The sequence below is a fragment of the Chamaea fasciata genome, unplaced genomic scaffold (assembly GCF_029207755.1).
Source record: "Chamaea fasciata isolate MVZ Bird 193981 ecotype frontalis unplaced genomic scaffold, bChaFas1.0.hap1 SCAF_3, whole genome shotgun sequence".
Classification (NCBI taxonomy): Eukaryota; Metazoa; Chordata; class Aves; order Passeriformes; family Sylviidae; genus Chamaea; species Chamaea fasciata.
The window spans coordinates 43,488,870-43,509,639 of record NW_027094088.1 but is presented as its reverse complement, the minus strand read 5'-3'; the positions used below and the strand labels follow the sequence as shown (position 1 = coordinate 43,509,639).

The 20,770-nt window shown below is 42.7% G+C and overlaps 1 protein-coding gene across 1 annotated transcript; it reads right to left on the bottom strand.

Annotated features, from left to right (window-relative positions):
- Positions 1-2,392: 2,392 nt before the first annotated feature.
- On the bottom strand, positions 2,393-4,944 carry MAP10 (microtubule associated protein 10). The gene has a single exon (XM_066180444.1). The coding sequence runs from the start codon at positions 4,942-4,944 to the stop codon at positions 2,539-2,541; it is 2,406 nt and encodes an 801-aa protein (XP_066036541.1). The 3' UTR covers positions 2,393-2,538.
- Positions 4,945-20,770: the final 15,826 nt, after the last annotated feature.

The window sequence follows — 20,770 nt, the reverse complement described above, 5'->3', positions numbered from 1 at the left end:
GTTTAATACCTCCATTAGAGAAATCTCTTATTAAACCTCTGATCTTAACTACTACAACAGGGATGCAAGTTATAATGGCAAAACTGGCCAGCTAGTATAATGCAGATGTAGATTATTACAGGAATTGTACAAAAGGGAGTTTGCTGTGGCTATTTTTAAAATATTTTATATTGGTAGTAAATATCTCTGGTTTGTTCTGTTGTGTTGACATAGAATCCTCTTATCATTAGCACCTATTTCTTGCCAATATAGTGGTTTATGAGTTTTCAGTAATAAAGTTCTTCCCCATTTTTGTTGACTGAGAGTTGCTGTTTGAATGTTAAGTAAAAATTCATTTACTCTCACAAGATAGTAATAACTGAAAAGACTATTATCCCTGGGGGTAGAAACTATCTGCTAACTTCTCTATGCAATAATCACTACCTGGAGTATATATTTGAAAAGAAAAGAACAAGCTAAGCCATGCAAGCATGATGTTGCAATTTTGTTCTAGTGTAATGTTTCCTGTTGTCTCCCTCATACACATTTTTTGTCATTTTCATCGTTCTCCTGATAAAATTTTAAATGTTATTACACAATAAACATTACAAATGTTATTCCAAATAAAATTAGCTGAAAAGAGATTAGTTTCATTGTTTAAATAAAAGAAATATTGCTCCTACCATATTTGCTTCTGGAAATTGAAAAGTGAAGATGGAATAGGGGATAGAAAAAAGACTGGAAATTTGCCCCTGAGTTTCAACCCGTTTGTAGTTGAAAATAAACTTTTATTTTTGAAATAAAATTTTCTTAAATATTGTTCTTCAAATTGTGCAATTGTAGCGTTAGCAACTCATTTAAATAGCTACACTGTAAAAATGGTTGGTCAGCAATGTATTGGAATAACAGTTTTGCTCATGAGATGTGCAAGAGATTATTCCACCAATAAAATCAGAGTAACTCGCATGTATAAATGACAGTGTGAATCCATGTCTATCAATAAAGTCCATGGCATTGGAAGAAAAAGGAAAAAAAAATTGGTCTAAAATTGCGGCTGATGAAAGACACCCTTAATAAGATATAGGAATTGCTCTGGCCAGAGATTCCTTTGATTTATAGATAACTTCAGCTGCTTACCTTTAGATTAAAAATATTAGTAGTGGTGTTTTAAGAAGTCAACACTAGGTACTCCAACAATCCTCACAGATGTTCATGCTTTTAATAGGAGAGGTAGTCATTCCTACAAAATAAACACACAGTGGGAGGGAAGGGAAAAAACTCCTCTAAGATGTTAAAGTGTAAACATGGGTTCTTGCACTAAAGTACATGGAAAATTACAGTGAGAAATGAAAAACATGAAAAAAGTCAGATTGTAAATTATAAAGAAAAGGGGAGTGGATAAATGTGTCATTTAACCCTCAGGATAACTGTCCTAATTGATGAGATAGTTAGCAATGTGAAGCTGACATAGGAGATGAACTACTCAAAGAGAGGGGAAAGGGGAGTACAAGAGACTAAAAACTAAGGCAGGAATACAAGTGAAAAAACATGTCTAAAAACTGTGATCGGCATGTGGACTCTAGAAAAACCTCTGTAGTTAAACAGAAGACATTAAGTTCAATGACCAAACTGGAAGCCATAAAAAGCAAACCTTAAATTGAAAGCAAACATCAGTTCAACTATCTTAATGGCAAAGGAGACACAGCAAATTTCTCATTACCTCGAATCTTTACATCATGACATAATATGCTCGCTTGTTCCAGGTTTCTGGACTGTGGGTGCTGACCCCACCTCTTTCCCCAGAGTCAGAGAATGCAATCAGGGAGTTGTGAAGTGTTGAAGATTTACTGTGCTCTTCACTACTCCCTGCACACCCTTCGTCTTCAAGGTCAAGTAACTTCCATCCACCTCTTAAAGCTTTCCCAGATTATACAGATTTACTATCACAAATAATTCTTACACTATTCTACAATAAATTGTGAAAATCTGACTTAAATGAAACTTCAACATAAGAAACTCTAGAAGAGCTCATCCAGTTCTGCTCTCTGTATTTAGTGATGGAAAAGGGAAACAAACACATCATTATACTGAATAGTTGATAAAATTCTGTGTTGCTACTGGCTGTGACTCTATGTTTTAAGTAACTATTTCTAATGAAAAAGAAGCTTGGAAATTTTCAGAATGAATAAAACCTTCTGTTTGGTTAGGAATTAATTTTGTACTTGGCTGTTTTGGTAGCATGTTAATACGTCTAGCCTGGACTACTTTTGTGGGTGCCAACTACTTTTGCTGCTCCTATCTTCATTTCTGCTTTGACAGTAAGTTATGTTTCCTGTGCTGTTTGGACTACTTTTGTGTTAAGATACCGATACTGAAGTCAGGCTGTAGACGTAATTTGTTAGAGATTCAAGTAGTACTTTATTTTTAAAATCTTGTAAATAAATTCACTGATGTAATAAATATGCATGATAAAATCTTAAATTAGCTTGCACATAGTGCAACTAAAGGATTTACAAAGTTTAAATATTGTATCTTAAACCAGACAGTGAAAACATATAATTACATTGTGTATCCTGGGAGCTTGCTTATTACAAGTTCACTGATGTCTTTGTACTGATTAGGACCACGTAGTTTTTCCAGAAAATCATCTTCTTTGTCTGACACACTGTTTTCAAGGACACTAAGTTCAAGATCAGACATGTTAGATGGAAAGTACGAGCTAATCTGAGTTACTGACTGCTTTTGTCCTGTAGAGGTCCGGCCATTTCCATCAGTATCAGATTTAACTTGTTGGCTTCTCAGTGTAGGTATTTCTTTAGCATGTCGATCACCCCTGTTCTCTTCCTTACTCATCCGCTGTACTTTCTGCTCTTCATCTAATAATGATGCCTCCATCTCAGCAAGGTTAAGTGAATCAGCAGATTCAGCACTAGTTCCCATGCTGGTTTTAAAGTCACAGTTTCTCCTCAAAGACTGGACTGGAGATGAAGCTGAAGGAACTGGCACAAGATCTGAAGTACTCTGACCTCTTTGACTTGTCTTTGAAATTCTGGACCTGCTGGATTCTGGCTCTGTATCTGACCTATCTTGCTTTGGTCTTTCAACCCACAGAGGTTCAGGACTGCTGTCAAGAACTTTCGAGTCTCTGCCTGTACACTCAGCCCTGGTGAAATCTTCTGAATAAACTGTGTCCTCTGGACTAGCAACAAAGTCATCAGAGTATATGAATTCAGAGTTGTTTTCAATACTCCTGCTGGAGTTTAGTTTATGATCATTTATAAGAGACACATCATCAAGCTCTGTGATTTTATTATGGATTAAGTATATTGCATTGTTGTAATCTCCTTTTGTATTAACATCTGATGGCAATGCTGCTGGGAGTTGAGCTTTTGCATTCTCTTCCTCATCAGCAGACTTTAACACAGTTTCCTCTGGTAGGGGGGCTGTAGTTATTTCATCAGGTTGTTCCTTTCTTGCAATTGAATCATTCCCAGATAGACTTGCAATAGACTGTTTCTGCAGGCCAGGGGACACATCTCCTGTTACAGAAATGGACTCTGAGGGAGCACAGTTTTCTAATGAAGTCTGAACAGTTTTATCCAACCGATTATTCTGCTTTGAAGTGCCTCCTCTGCTACAATGCCTGCAAGACACCACATGCTGTTCTTCAGTATTTCTGACCAGCTTTCTCTTGGGTAAGGGGCTTCTCTCTTTCAGCATTTCCATTTGCTTTTTTCTGTACTGCTCCCTCCTTTCATGAATTATCAGCTTATCCGGGTTGGTCTGCTGCAGCCGTAGCCTCAGTGTATTTGTCAGTCCATACAACAATTTCTTTTTGGGAGGTCTGTTCTCCTTAGCTTTGCAGTTCCTTTCACAGGCTGGCTGTCCCTGGGGTACAGCTTTCTTGGGTCTTCTCCCAACCCCAGAAGACCCTGGCGAGGTGGCCTTTTGACAGCCTTGTTTGAACTGTGGGCTTGTGGCTTCACTACTCCTGCCAGGCCCCACAGGTGTCTCTGCAGGCCTGAGGACAGCAGAGCGACTGGGGGGCCGTGAGGCCGTGTCCCCACTCCCCGGGGCCTGGTAGAGCCAGGCAAGATGGGGGTGGGTAGCAGGAGTGGGCACAGCGCTGCGGGTGAGCACTGACAGCTCTGCCAGCAAGGCAGTGAGTAGCGGCAGCTGCACCAGGGTACTGTGGGGCTGTCGAGGGCTGGCGGGGTGCAGCAGCGAGGGCCCAGCACTGGGACGTGGTGGGCTGGGGCCCTTGTCCTTCTCCTGCGGTCTCTGGGGCTCGACATGCTCCCATTGCCCCACTGGTGCTGGCGGCCGCTGAGGCTCAGCAGGCTCACGACTGTAATAGAGCAGCGGAGGGCAGAAGACGTTGCCTTCCAGTTCCTCACTCTCTTCCTCTTCCTCGTCCTCCTCCTCCTCCTCGTCTCGCGGTTCAGGGGTGGTGGGAGGCGGTGTGGCAGCGCGGGGGCCGGCAGGACTCGCCCCGCCGCCCTCCAGGCTGGTCAGGCGGTAGCGCAGGAGCAGCGCCCCGACGGGGCGGCCCGCGGTGTCCCGCAGCGCGAAGCGGCCGCGGCGGCCGCAGGAGGAGGGCGCCCCGGGCCGCTGCAACAGCTCGGCGGCGGGGGCCAAGGACACGGCACAGCTGCCGAGGAGGCGGGGGGGTCCCGGGGCGAGCCCGGCGGGCAGCGCCAGGAGCAGGGCGCGGAGCGGGCGGCGGCGGAGCGCGGCGAAAAGCGAGTCCGGGCCCCAGCGGAACAGGCAGCGCTTGCCGCGGCCGAAGGGGAAAAGCTGCCCCGGCCGCAGGGGCGGCGCAGCGGCGGCGGGGCGCAGCACCAGGGTGGGGAAGTCCAAGATGCGCAGCGCCACGGCCGGGAGTTCCGCGGGTCCCGGGAGCTCGGCGGGCTCCGCCACCTGCAGCGCCTCCACCAGCAGCTCCAGCGCGAACAGCCCCTCCATGCTGGCCCGCGGGCCCCGCTCTCGCGAGAGGCCCGTGTGTGCGCGGGGTGCGGGCGGTGCGGGCCGTTCTCTCGCGAGAGTGGCACCGTAGCACCGCTGCCTGTGCGGCGCATCCCGGGAGCCGCCGCCTCCCAGCCCGCAGCACCGGGGACCTCGGGCCCGGGGCCCTGGGGGTGCTCGGCCCAGCGTCCCGCGGCCGGGGGGTATGCCTCCCGCAGCTCCAGTGTGCCTCCAGGAGCCATGTTGGCCGCTTGTCGTGGTGGCTGGGTGGGGGCAGCGGTCGCAGCCCACGGAAACCAGGTGCTCCCTGCTGCCCGCTCACGAGCGCCCGGTCGTGGCAACAGCCGTCGTGTCCCTGCCCTCGGGTCTGAACACCCTGTTCGTGTATTCCCCGCTGTCGTTCTCAAGAGACAGGAGCGGGGGCGGTATGGGCCGTGTGCTCCATCAGCCAAAAGGGGTGGTGGTTGTGGAGGCATTGAGGGACCTTAAACTGTTGTCACATTCACAGACTCACTGAGTCAATTGGGTTGGAAAAGACCTCTGAGATTATTAAGTCCAGTCTTTGACTGAACACCACCATGTCAACCAGACCATGGTGCTGAGTGCCATGTCCAGTCATGCCTTCAACACCTCCAGGGATGGTGACTCCATCACTTCCCTGGGCAGCCCATCCCAATATCTAATCACCCTTTCTGTGAAGGAATTCTTCCTAATTCCATCTTAACCTCTTTTGGCGCAGCTCAAGACTCTGATCTTGTCCCATCCGCAGTTGCAGCCTGTTCCTGTTCCAAGAGGAACATGGGGATCTGTGTCAAGGGCTGTATACTGAAGAGTCTCTTCACAGTATCTTGGATATACATCGATAAACTCATTTTCTGTCCCATCTGCATGTGAAGTAGGAGTTGAAGTGAACACACTTGGGAAGGAATTCACTCCTTAGCCTGCTGCCTGGCAAGGAGAGTGCCCTTCCCTCTCTGGCCATCCTTCCCTTACACCACAGTCTCCTGGCCACAAGCACAATGAATATTTGCTGAGCTAGAAAGAAAATTGTGTCGTTTCCTTCAGTTAGTAGGTTGACTCTAAAGCAATGTCTCCTACACTGAGGATGTTGGGTTAAAATTAAAGTACACCCTCACCTTCTACCTGCAGCAAAGTGACTAAAAGACCAATCCCCTTTCTCTTTCTTTTTTTTTCCACCATCCTTCAGCTATCAATTCACAATTTTTTAGACAAGTAGAAACCAACAGGAGGTGGTCAGAGAATCCAACTCTTCACTGTTGGCCAGGTCTCTTGATTATTATTTAAATGGCACCTTTCATTAGTTGTGATGTCTGAGAAGAGACTTAAGGAGTTTGACTTCTGGTTGTGGTCAGGACTTACGAATTATCTAATTGAGTTCTCAGTTCCTCCCCTGCCAGTATTCTAAGCATGTGAGTCTAAGAGCTACACGTGGTCTGCCATCAAGGCTGCCAGTGTTCACGTGTGGTGTTGTACTGGCATTGTGGCAGACAAGACAAATGGCCAGTCTGTTTCACTATTGCCTCAATGTCCTGCCATCTGTTACCTGCTCCCCTAGGGTTTCCTTTTCCTCCAACCAGTTCCCACTTCAGGAGGGCTTGACAGTGTAGTAGACATTGTCCATAAAGGAGAAATGGCAGAAGAAAGACTTCCTGTTCCACTGAAATTGACAAGAGATTTCACAGTGGTCAAATAGTCACTCTTAAGGTTGCCTGGAAAGACAATGGATCAGCATTTTGCCCACTTTGTAGATGGACATTGCTGTGACTATGAGGTTTAGTCCATGATTTCTATTGACTTATATTTGAAACTTCCAAACTTTGTAGAGGATTATTCATCTTTCTGTGTGGTAACTGGAACTGGAGTTAGGGGGTGGATTATGGAGGAACCATGTTCTTGTTCTAAGATGCTGAGCCTCTACACTCTGAAGTTTTCCGAGTGAAAATCAGACAATTCCTGTGTTTTGTTCTGCACTGGCAATATAAATAAAAATCACTGAATACTGGTGAAAACTTTAGGTGTTAGTAAGCTGTGTGAGATCAGTCAGCAAGCCAGTGACAAAATTATTTAAATAGAAAGGAGTACAGAATTTTAAGTTTCTTTCAGTTGGTGTGTTTTATTAAGTCAATCCTCTGGTCAAGAGGGCATATTTCTCTTCAAAATAAACAGAAAACAGCATTTTTATTTTGAGTTACAAGTTAAGAGAAAAAAAGGTGTTTTTCTTCCTAATAGTTTTAGTTTCTACTAATCACCATTTAAAGGAGAGTTTTGATAAGACTTCTTTAGATTGCATATCACTGAAGAGTGATTTAGAAAACAGTCATGCTGCAGAGGTAGGGTTATGGAGCCAGGTTTCATTACCTCTACCACTCCAAATACCACAGGTACATATTTGGATCTACATTAGTTACATTTAATAATCCTTTTAAAATAGCTCTGCTTCTTCTCAATCCTCCTTCTTATAAATAGACTTCAAATTTTCTTGCTTTTTTCTAAAAGACTGGAAGACTGAAGAATGTTGCTGATTCACTGACTTTGTTTGTATGTTTGAAGTACCAACTTTCTATCTCAAAAAATTCCAACCCAGACAATTGGCATCATTAACAGCAACTCAGCAACTTTGGTTCAAATCTACCTTTTGAAGGCTTTGAAATGTCCTTTTTCCCCCCCTTTAATTCCTGTACAATTTCAGATTTATCGATCTCTTTTCACAAAGAGATCTGTCTACACAACTCTATGTCTGTTTATGGATTGAGACATTCAACACTTTAAAAAAAAATCTGGAGAAAGCATGGATTTTGCTAGATTCACAATTGAATCTGCCTATTCTGGTGTTGTTGTAAAGATTGCATTTTTTAGACATCAAATGCTGGCATAAAGAGCCACTGTTTACCTGCACATAAAACTGCTCTTCTCTGTGCAGAATGTACAGGGCAATGCATGGAATTTGTGCAAATATTTAGCCTGGTGGCACTCTGATTCAGAAAGGAGTCAGACAGTCTGCTGGAATATTCAGCTGCAACATAATAGCAGTTCTTAAAATACTCCAGCTTAAAATGCCACCCCAAGAAAACTTATTTAGTCTTTTCTCAGTTGTCTGTTGAGTCAGCCACTTGTGAAAGGGCAATAAATAGGAAGAAATTCAGGAATGAGCATGGCAGTCTTTGATAACTCTCTTCATCAGTTCAGAAAAAATATGAAAATTTATAAAATACATGAGCAAAGCATTTGAGGTTTTTGCAATTTATTTAGGTCTCTCAAAGAATCTAGAAGAAGTTTTTAAAAGGAATAAGGTCAAATAAGAAAGCTGAATCTATTCAGAAATTGCTGTTGGCAATGTTTTGGTATACTGTGGAGAGTCTTGCAGGGAACTTTGCTGTTTTCTGTGTCCAGATTCTACTTCATGATCCTTAATTTCATGCTGACCCAGATCTAGTGATGTATGGAGCAGTCTAGGAACAATTGCAAAGGTATTATTGGCACAGGCATTTCGTTATTCATCAAAATGAAGGAAACTTTTGCCCCACTTCTCAGTGTGTACCTTCCTGTCCACATAGTGTCCCAATGTTTGGGTGGTCAGAGCAGCTGGTACAGAACATATTCAGCCATACAGCTCCAAAATTCCTCCCTTGTGTTGCTACCCTAAAGATGCTTGTGAACTCCTCTTACTTCAGTGTGATAGCTCTCACATTTATTTTCACTCTCTACTATCTTTAGCAGACTTTGGGAGTGCTAAAATAAACATTCTTTGCCTAGTCATGTGGCCCTTCTCCATTTGGCAAACACCCGTCTGTTTCCTGTCTTTTTAATGATTTTTTTGCTTTCCTTAGTATTTTACTTTTTCAGAGTGGTGAGAGTTGGGGCTTATGGCAGTTACTTCTTCCAAGTCAGCAGGGGTGGCACACAGGATTGGTGGGGGAAATGGTTGGCCTTTGAGATGCATGTTGTTTTCACAGCCAGCTTAGAAATACAACCCATGCCAGGTTGTCTTCTGATTCCAAATTTCTTCAGGGATTAATGGGACTGCGGCAAAGCACAGATTCTCCTGTACTGAGCAGTCATCATCATCTTTCTTAGATGCAGTGGAACTCAGTCCAAGTAGACACTTAAAGGAAACAAGGAAAAATCTGCCAAATACTGTGAGATCCAACAGGAAACAGATCGTCACAAATACAGGAGTTCAGACAACTGTATTGAACATGACAGTGAGACATATCCATAAAGGTCACACCTGAAGTGAAAAGAGAACCTTTATTTGAAAAGAGTTCTTATTAAAGCAAATAGACATTTTTGCTTAAAACAAAACAATACTGAAGGGTCAACCTCAGGATTCAGCTCACTGAATATTCTTTGTATAATGCCCAGCAACATTCAAAGCCAATTTCCTTAAATATCTGGGAGTTATTAGCATATGGAGGCTTTCCTATCAGTTCCTTATTTTATATAAACTATCACAAACTCATTTGGTATTAACAGAAATTCCATGGGTTCACATGCTGTCATTTATAATTGATTAATGTATCATTGTTTAAACTGTGTTACTTCCCATCCAATAGCTGTGAAGCTCTCAAAAGTCCTCAAAAAGATTTATTTCCTTTGGCGTCATGGTTGCAGCCCATACTTGTCATGCACATATGTAGTGAATGAGGAGAGGATTCCAGGTGCTTAGTCATCCGAAGAGGACAGCTTAATCACACAAAAGAGCAGAAAACCAGCAAAAGTTTTTGTCAAGGTGTGGGGATCCTTAAAATTCCTGTTGTAACTGTTCGGCCAGATAGGTCCTCGGCTCCTCTCAGAGACATTGTCTTTGCAGGCAGTGATTTTTCAGACTCATCACCTCCTAAAAAGGTGTGTTTACAGCATTTCTCTAGCTCAAGCTGGGAACCATTGGGGGCAAATTGCAGTTCAAATATCTGACAGGGCTTCTGACAGTGAAAGCTCTTGTGAGCCTTGGGATGGTTCTTAAAATCAATTCAATAGTTAGATGAGATTTCATTAAAATAAAAAATAAGAGATGTCTGCAAATATTTGAGTAGGAAACAGTACTGTGTGCTTTGTACCATCACACTGATGACATTCATTGTTTAATCTGTCATAATTACCATTGTAAAGTATGTTTTTTCAGAGTTTCTTTTTACAGTACAGCTGTTTTGTTTGCTGCGCATTTTCAACCACTGATGTTTCCCTTTTTCCCTTTATAAACAACTTAAAACCAATTTGTCTGTTTTGAGAGCTCTCCTTTAGAGAGAGCGAAATAAAAGGAGACAGGCATGTTGCTTTGTAGAGCTGGACCAGATCCTCCTCACTGGATGTGCATGAGGATGAGTTATATCTAGGTGCCTGTGCCTGGTAGGAAGGGGGCAGAAAAATTCCATCCCACTAAGTGAATTGGACTTACAAAGCTGCTTGTTGTGGTTGCAGAAAGAAGAACCGATAAGCCCTTGTCTTGGTTTGGAAAGACAGGTGTCTGCCAGGGAAAGCTGGAACTTTCCTTGGAATGGAGAATGTAAGCCGCCTCCCTCCGAATTATTATAATTTTGAAGTTAAGGGGCTTTCAGGCAAAGCCTGAAATAGGAATAAGAATAACAGTTCCTTACGAGGAATTTTAAAAATGCAGTAGTACAATAAAAGCAAACAAACAAAAAGGAAAACACTGACAGAGTCAGAATACAACCTGACACCCTGTTGGTCAGGATGTTGGTAGCAGTCCAATTAAGTCCTCCTGGGGTGACAGATGTGGTTCTGTTGGAGCAGAGATGATCCTGTGGAAGGGTGTAGTTTTCCTCTGAAGGTCCAGTGGTGGTGAGATGGGTCCAGTCTTCCTCTGGGAATCCAATGGAACCAGGCTGCCTTGGTGTTCTGACTCTCAGCTTTTATCCAGGTAGGAATGCTTGGCTCCTCCCACTGGGTGGAGCATCTCCCAATGGGATGATGTAGTTTTATCAGTCATGCAGTGACCCTTAATGGCCCATTAACAGCAGATATACCCCTGCAGGGAGGATGGGTCCAGGAAGAGATGAAGAAAACACCTCCCCCACCAGTTTGAACAGATGGCAATAGAATACATACTTTGGTTCCATCTTGCATTGCAACTCAAGACAGCCCAGTATTTTTCATTTCCTTTCTTGTTTTCGGAGGAGACATGATAGAAATCCCATGGTTCAGAAAGGTGAGTTGTGAGAGAGATGGCTCTGTTGTGAATGTCGTGAATGTTTGTCCGTGGCTTGCCTGACAGGAGGATTTCCAGTCAAAAGGTGAGGTCCTTTTCTTGGCTAAATGTTCCAGGGATCTCAAGAGTGTTGTCCCTCCCTTATGCTTCATCCCTTCTAGCTTCTGTCCCTACTCTTGCTCTGCCGAGCAGCAAGTGTGGGGTACTTCCCACTTGGTGTGCTGCTAATGTCTGTATCTTGTTGACTCTTTCTCACCATGGTAGTGGCTGTGATGTGAAACTTAAGTGCATGGACAGGGAAAAATCATGGCCCATTACATGGCTTTATTGATTAGAAAGAAAGAATAAACTGTATTTTAGGATGATAAATGTGGGAATCTGTAGATCTAGCTTCAGTTTTCTCTTTTGATATAGATCTCTTTGAAAAGATTTAGTTTCCATGCTTGAATTCCTCTTAGGAGACATGACCAGTGTTTCACAGAGGTGCTGAGTGAATTAGTATCCCCTGGAAGGAAACAGATATCTGATTTGCTGAGAACACAGCATCCCTGCCCACCCGGCAGGCCCCTTTCCCTGGAGAGTGATGGCAGTTGGCTATCATCTGGATTGTTTTGCTTGCCCCGAAAGGCAGTACCACAGCACAGTGGTGAGGCCATCAGCCCTTCACCAGCAGCGAAGAGCAGCTGGAAGTGAGCAATTCCTTACGACAAGACCCGCCCAACTCTGTCCCACATCTCAGAAGTGGCACTGCAGCACAAGAGGAGCCACCGAGAGGCTGGGGCATCATTCCCTGTGTAGCCATGCAGGGCTCTTAGGCACTGAAAGTGTGGCAGCCTGGCTGAGCTAATTATTTCCACAGCTGCTGAGAGGGCTGGTCTGGGCACGGCACAGTGCTGACACAACCACACTGCTGCTTCTGCTTCCTCCGCTGTCCCCGTCTGGGGATCCCAGTGCTGCACTCCGTTGCAGAGTGTAGCTGTGCCTGCAGGGACTTCTACAGGTAGTCACAATGCTGAAGAAGTATTTAATTCACTGCAATGCAAATAGCCCTGTGGGCTACAGCTAGGGAGGAAAGTAGACTTGTTTCTCTTGTGCTACACTGTGTAGTCTGTGTGGCAAGATGACAGAGTGCTGTCTGTTGTAAGCCCCTGACCCTAGGTCAGGCAAAAGCTGTGCCAGTGCAGAGGCCTGGCTGGCCAAACTCCCTGCTTGCTAGCTCCGCTGACCTTTTGTGACCTAATTCAGGGATGTCTTTGGCCCAGTAAGTTCAGCTAAAGCATCTGTTTTGCCATAACACAAAACTTCCTGGTTTTGCTGGGATGTATTTTAAGCTTATTGCTATTTTTGTGCAGTTTCTTGCATTTCCTATTTGAACAGTTCCTGTCGGAAGCATGTATTGTTTGGAAAGACATGGCATTAATTACTGTGTGAATTATTTGTTGTGTGGGTACCATGGAAGAAATACATGGGAACTGTTCCAAAGAGTCTTTAATGAATTCAGTCATCCAAGATCCTGATTTCCATCTCATAAATAATAAACTGTCCTCAATATGCTGATTTAAATTTGCTTTTAAATTGCTTATTTTAATTTTGCAGGGGAAATTATCAAGAATAAAATGTTCTGAAAAAATGCAGGCCTGCTCTGTTTCTCTACTAGGTCGCTCAGGAGTGCAGTTACTTGTCCTCTTCTTCATGCTAAATCCTGAGACACTGAGCATGTGACTAGGCTGGTAATGGTTTCGTGTGAAGAGGGAAATTTGAAATGCAGTGAATGAAAATACATATGAAATCTTTGCTCCATAGAATATAACCTTATGAAATGAGCTGTTTGCCATCTCCTTTTGATGGAATCTCCAGTCTCGATTTCCGCACTGATCGTTTGCTGTTTGGGCCAATGGAGGCCAAAAGTGTTGGTCTGACAATAGACCCAGCCCTCCAGCAAGGTAATGCTGTGTGCTCAGCAGTGACCCATCTGCTTCATCAAATGCAACGTCAACAGTCTTTAAGATAAGTCTCATCCAGTCTTGCAGTAGTGGCTGAAGGTTTTTCAAAAAGCCGCCTTATATTTGTGACACTTGTTCAAGACATGAATGTACTGGTAACTGGGCTAATGATTTCTTACTGTGCTGACAATATAAAAAAATATTTCCACTCCAGGTAGGCAGATCATTACACTCAGAGGGTTTAGTAGAAATATAACAGTTACCCATGAGATTTTTCTGTTCTGAAAGCATCCTTTTAATATTCTTTTTTTTTTTTTTTCTCCACTCAGCCTTTTAACTTCAGTAAAGACATGTCATGATTTTACATGAACCTGTGTTCTCTGGGCTCTCTAAGTTCAGACTAAACAGTAGTGCATAGCATAGCAAAAATACTTCAAGAAAGGAAAAACAAGTGTATTTTGCACGTGTACTAGCTGATCATACATCATTCCGTTTTGTTAAGATTCAATACCAGATAAATAGACAGGAATCGGTTTGAATGGTTGTGCAGTAGAAACACAGTGACCAAAATTTCATTTCAAAGGGCAAACCAGTGAAAATCCCAAAGAGGTTACTCTCTTTCCTGCCCTGGAAGAAATTACAGCTTTTTAAAACATTAATATCCTCAGTCAGGCATCACAAATATTAGTTCTCAGTTCCTTCAAGGGGTAAGAAGAGATAAAAATAGAAGCCACTCTGAGACCTCCCAGACGCTGACAAATGCATTCATTCATTTCCTTATAATGACATCTTTCATGAAGGCCTTTACACTGGAAATTTTCAGAGGAAGATTCCTTCCCCCTAATACCTTCTCACTTCTGTAGAAGGCTGTCTGTATCATTGCAAGCAGGCAGTGGGTAAAACATTTTCTGAAAACTCAGCTGTGCTTCTGTAGCCTAATCTTAAACAGGAAAAAGGCTCGTTCTGCTGAGTGCACTGGGCAGGTGGTGCTGTGACCTGTAATAGTGTGGGAGTGCCTGGTTGTGGTGGGACAAGAGAGGGGATGGCTATGTGTAATTCTTAGCAAGAGGTGAGCAGACTGAAACCTCTTCACCTCTAATCTGTGTGTGGGAAGTACTGTGAAAAACAGATGTCATCTTTGCAGTAGCTTTCATTTCACTCTCTTCTCCTCTCATTTGCATGTCTACCCCGTTTGTTCATCTCTGCTCTGCATTCATCCTGCTTAGGTCTGCATTCATCCTACTTAGTGGAGGCAACCTGGCCACGTTGGCCCTCTGCTGAAAGGGATGAGAGGCTCTTCCAGAAGTGTCAGGTCTTCAGATTAGCAGACTGCCTCTCTGAGTAGCCTCCTGCTGTGTGTTGGTTATACAGGAACCAAGATGTGTTTAGCTGCCTCGGTTAAATACCTACAATTGAGTGAGGTGACTTTGAATGCTCAGCTTTGATCTTTGGTGAGGTTGGCAGACAAACAGAGCGGTCAGTTGCATTTTTCTTGCAGTAGATTTTAAGAGTATTTTTCTCAACTAGATAGTAAAGCAAAGCCAAGAACATTGATCCTGAGAGTTAGAGATGGAGCCTGAAATGGTACTGTTATTTCAAGGGGAGCTTGCCTGACCAAATACAGGCTGAACATAGAGATGAATAGAGATGAATCCCAAAAGATTCTGTTTCACATGTTACACTATAAATGAACCCATAGCCAATAGCTCAGGGGTAGTTATGTGCATCTAGGCTTGCATCCACCATTCCCTTGAGACGTCTCTCCATGGCAGTCTTTCCAGAGCAAAGGATCAGCCACAGAGATAAACTGAAGACAAAGGACTGAATGGCACCACCCAAGTTGTCCAGTCAGTGCCTCTCCAAATGCAGAAAGGCACGCTGCAGATGCTCAGTCATGTGCTCTGTAGCTCATATCACCCTGGGATGCTGTACATTTCCAGGCTTCTCACAACAGACTCCAAGTCTGTGCTAGAAGACAAAATGCCACAATAATTGTGTCACAGGAGGAGAACAGGAGAGATCAAGGGCATTTGTAAGTCCTCCCGACTAGCAGGAGATTTGCTGGGTGACATTTGCAGATGCTTCTGGACCCCGCACTGTGCTGCAGAGAAAGATAAACAAAACCCAGCAGTCCCTGTTGAGCTAATCTGAAAGGGGGTTGCTTTCCAGTTCCAAATCTGGTGATTAGCTCAGCCCTATGCATGCAAACAAGCACAGACAGCTGATGGATGCTGATACCTCAAGGAACACAGATGAACCTTAACCCAACATGAAGTAAAATCCTGTGTTGTAAATTTCTGTGGGAAAAAGAAAGATAAAGGGGATCAGGAAAAAGTATATTGTTCAAGAAAAATGCCAGCCTTAATTATTAAACTATACTGCTCTAATTTTACTCCTATGATTTCCTGTGTACAAAAGATCTTCAGTAGTAGGTTATTTTTTTTTTTTAATAAACAAAGGCTTTGCTTTGCAATGTACTGCAGATTGCCACAGTCACTGTATAATATACAAAGGCAGATCTTTTAACAATGTGCTGTGGTCTTATCTGATCTGCAAGCTGGATGATATATCATCAATATAATTTGTGGCAGGATATTTATATAGGTGTGGTGAGGTGTGTTGGAAACTCCTCTGTAATCACACAGGCAAAAAGGAGGCAATATTAGCTTAAATAAAAGATGCTATCTGCTTAACAGCTCCATGAATATGTGTTATTACTAGAATAGGAAATCACAGTTTGCAGGTACTTAGAGCCAGCTAAGAGAAAACACGTTGGCTATGATTTTCTGTCATGTTGGATCTAATATGTTGGAATACACAGGGAGCCAGTAGTTACCTACAGAGATTTTCAGCTGTTGTTCACAGGTTTGTGTGTGGTTTTGTAGTTCCATCACTTGTATCCAAAGACTTTTTTTAGCACCAGAGAAAGAAGGGCTTGGCCCCAGAGAAGGGGGCTGCTGAAGTCTTTAGTATTTGAGAGGTGCCATTCTGCACAGTCACTTCTACCACAAACAAAATTAATTGGTTCCTTTGCTAGTATTCTTGAAAGGATGAATGGACATTGCCAGCACTGTTCAGGAGACCAAGCTAAATTATCCTAATAGACCCTTCTGGCCAAAAATTCTGTGTGTCACTGGCAGGTGCTCCTTTTGTGTCAAGGGTCAAGATACCTAATTGTGTAATTTAGGTGCCAGCAACTGGTTGTGGTGTCAGTGACTCTACCCATACTATGGAGGAAAATATACCTTAGCTTTTACAGCAATAATTTCATCCACTTGCACATACTCTGTGTTTGCTTGAAGAAAATAAGCTGTCCTGTACAGTTCATAATAAAGGGCTTCTCTTTCCTGAACAGTACCTAAAATTGTAACCTAGCAAGAATACCAGGGAGGCTGGAAACGTCAGCTTTGCCCAGACAGCCAAAACTTTTCTTTTTATTGTGCCAGTAATTGCATCTTCTAGAGCCCTGATGCTGTAATGGGATGTGTGAAGGCTAGAGACAGAGTAAAATTCCAGATCTGGAGCTGAAGCTTCCCCAGTGTGAGAAGTGTTGGTGTTGGTTATGCTTCCTATTTAGCCGCTTTTTAAGTTGCAGAAGATTTTCATGTCTAGTATAACACCCTGTAAAACAAGAGCATGTGCTGACTTCTCTTGTTAAAATTCCTTTCAGTTTCTTAGTTCCTTTTCCTCCCTCTATTAGTTAGGAATGGTAGAGGTCAGTGGAGCTTTGTAAAGGACCTTTTCATCAAGGGTGAAACATATTAATCATGCTGCAAATCCTGCCTGCTGGCTGATGGGGTGCTTCTTTGTGCTGGTGTACAGGCCCATCACAGTCCCAAGAGAGCTGTATGCATATGTGTGCACCTGATGTATGGGTTATCTTGCAGGGATGGAGAACAGCTTAGCGATGAAAGTGAAAAGCAACAAAATTCTGCCAGATGCAAAAAGTAAATGAGTAGAAGAAAATCCAAAACTACACATTTTCTCTGTCACTTTCCTTGTTACCTCTTTCCAAAATAGCCACATTTCGTCTGTTTTTTTCTTGTCCTTGACTGTATTTGTATGTTTGTATTTACTGTTAGGTTATCAACTATGTCATGTTATCAGCTTCTAAGAGTGGTACCCCAAATCAGACATTTCTGCTCAAAGCAGTAGGTCTCCAAATGAGACAAATGAATTTAGTGTCTTCCCTAAAATTTAAAAATGTCCTTGCTTGCTCCTAGGGTCCTCTTTGGACCGCTATTCTGGTTAAATTCAAGAGCTTAGTTCCGGAGTCTTTACTCCGTGAGAGAGATCAGGCTTCTTCCTTTGAGAGTTTGCTCCTGACCTGAATAACAAAGGAACTGAAACAAGGGCAGGGTGAGGCTAGGAAAGGTTTGCTCGCTGTTGTAGCTCATTAGGGGATTATGCTGCTTTGCTACTAAACCTTTTGGTTCTGCCAAGTTTCTTGACAAGAGCTGCAGGACTAACAGTGGAAAAGTAGGTCAGGAGTAGATCTTGTAAATCTACTCAAAGGGCCAAGAGCACAGTTTGTGTAGGAAAGGAAGAAAGGAGAAAGGAAAAAAGAGAAAGATTTTAGGGTGAAAAGGACAGGAAGGCCAGAGGTTGGTAGGACTCCTTAAGTGAACCCTGATGTGTAATTATACATCTGATTACAGATTACTTTCTAATAGGGTCCGAAAAGTTCTTTGGTTTCTTCAGTGGGGCTTTCATTAGCGCTTGGGAATCTTTTATTCTACAATGGCTGTTAGCAGTGAGACCTGCCTGCCTGCCTGCCTGCCTGGGTTTTTTCTCTACAGTGGGTGAGCAGTATGCTGGCCTGCTGTAGACACATTCGAGTGTGTAGCTGCACCCCTACTGAGACCCAGGAAAAAGCAACAGCAGAAAACCAAGAGTTTCTGTAGGATGGACCCTTTCCTTTGAAATGTGGTAGGTAAGTGATTTCTTTAAATGGAAGAAGAAAACCGATAGAAGGAGTTTCAAGTTTGGAAAAAACATCTTCCCCAGTGTTGTCTTTAGGAGCAAACTTCAAAGCACATCTCAGTTTGGTTATCCAGCACACACAGAGCATACACCTCAACTTTTCATTCAGCTGAACTTCTTGCCACACTGGTGAAATTTCTAATATGTAGCTGTGTCATGAGTTTTTTATATTTAGGGCTAAATTCTTAAGAGATTTCTGTAACACACAACTCATAACACACTGAACTGTAATCTGATTTCAAGCAAGATCTGATGGTGGGTTTTCCACCACATCCATAATTCCAGCTAGCTTCCAGCAAATATTTTATATATTTACATTGGACGTGTATTTCTTCTGCTTTATAATAGAACTCCTGTTAACTGTTAGAGTTTTTGCTGTTCTTTTTTTAAAATTGTGTTTTAACTTTTTACTTGTGTTTTCCTAGCCATTAGAATACAAGCTTTAAAAGCATGCTAATGTGATACACCATTTCAGCTGAAATAAAAGCTCTTTAGCATACACACTTACTCAGAGAAAGTGGGAGTGAAAGAGCAGCAGGATTTATTCTTACAAGTATAATCCTTTCATGTAGAAATTTCTCCTTAAAAATGATTTTGCTTTTGGGACAGCTTCCTGTGAATCAGGCACTTTCTGCATTTGGTGTTACAAGCCAGAATGTTTTCCTACTCTCAGTCAAACTGAGTGCAGTGCTGCCTGCTGGTTTTCCTCTATCAATAATTAATACATCAGTTGATGGGCAATGAACGTTTTATAGAGGCCATTTTAGCAAAACAGAAAAATGCTTTCCTTGCGTCGATCAATAAGAGGCATTTTCATCTGTCTTCTACAAATTCTCTCATTTGCCTTCTGTATGTTGGAAGCCTTTGCCAAGAAAACATGAGCAGGGGACCCTTCATTATCATTGTAACACAGAGTTTTGAAGGAACACTCTCAACTTAAAAATCTACATTTCTGCCTGAAATGTTTTACCTCCTAGTGTTACAAGGACAGCATGGAACTCACTGAGAGTTTAGGGAGATAGATTTCTCTTTGTTTTCCACTTTTACTTCCTCCTTCTGACAGCTTTCTTACTACCTAGCCTCAAGGTTTTCCCCCAGCTTATCACCAAGCTCCCTGCCCTTGCACAGGCCAGTTTTATTCATAGAGGTGCTGAGCTCCAGTACATGTGCAGGAATCACAGGTGTGCAGCACCAAAGCTGTTTTGAAATTAGGGTTGGGATTTATTTTTTTTCTAGTTTATCTGAAAATCTTGGTGGCTACTCTTGAAACAGCTCTTTATTTATCTGGAAAATGGGTTTGATCTGGGCAGGGATAGTTTTCATCCACAAATTCCCTCCTCCTGCAACTGCACATTACTGCATGATTTGAAGGCCTCTGTGAAGGTACAGACATACCAGGAGAGGATAGGGAAGTCATACACTGAGGAGTTAGTAATCTGCAGGAGTGGTAGTGATGGATAGGAGCTATTTATATTTTGGGCAGTAACCACAGAAGTCCACCGTGGCTTGAGACCACTGGCTGTACATGTTTCTGCACTGGAAGAGTCTCCAGGGAGTAGGGTGCTGGGAGTGACCTCACACAGTTGGCAGAATCAACCAGCCTTGTGAAAATCTTCCTGCATATTCTCACTCTCCCTACTACAAGTGACAAAATGTACATTTACTCTCCTGACAAAATGTTCTCTGCTTGGGTGAAAATTTGAAACAGAATTTTTTTTCCTTGGCCATCCTCTGAACTTGTAGCATGGCCTCAAAGGTGATGTGTGCTCTCTTCAGGTGGCTGGAGGTGTATGTCCCATCTACCAGGTTCCTTTCGTACCTGCTCCACATGCGCTTGGTGTAGGGCTGTTTATGTGTTGTTTATTTATCACTCTTAGCATTCCTGTGTGCAGTGCCAGTATTTGAGCTGAGTCACAGGTTTGTGACAACTCTTACTGGCTGAGGATCTGAACCATCATGTGCTGCAGTTTCCTGGCAGAAAGAGTCCAATAAATGAATTGCAGTATATAATCTGTGCTTTGCAATGAAGGGTTTAAATAATTTATTTCATGGTATTTTATGCTTGATTTTTGCATGCTTTTCAAATCAAATCTAACAGTTTCTGGATGACATCAGACTCTTTTCATTTTCATTATGTTTCATGTCTTTTCCTCACACCATCTTTCAATGGCTGACATTTCCCAAGTGTTTTCTATAAGAGCTATAAGATCTTAGGATTATAATAGGTATATAAGAGTTGATGCAGTTTTACATAGCTTGTTATTTGTACTGTACATTAACTTAATGTTCCTTATGAGTTATAAGATTTTCTTTAATAATAAATTATGTGCCTTACTGAATTGGTTTTCATTCCATGGAGCTCAATAGCAGGTTTTAATTAAAAAAAAAACTTGAGTGTCCATTATCTTTCTCCCTCTCTTTTGCAATTATTATTATAAGTTCCAGGTTGTTTTCAACCAAAATTATGTGGCAGAGCAGTGAGGAGTTAAGATTTAAATAAAGCAGAACTGATAAACCAACTACTATTTTGGGGATAGGCACGGAAATATTTGGAATGTTATCAAGAAGCTGTTATGCTCTTTTAACACTTCCAAGTTGGGAGTTGCTTGGGTAGTGGGACAAAATTATTTTTCTCTGCATTAGTGGTCTGATGCATGTATATAGATTACTTACAGCTGTATGAGTAGAATAATAATGATCTTACTGTATTCTC

Excerpts from the sequence above, each read along its gene's own strand:
- MAP10 (XM_066180444.1), bottom strand. The coding sequence starts at position 4,944 with ATGGAGGGGCTGTTCGCGCTGGAGCTGCTGGTGGAGGCGCTGCAGGTG.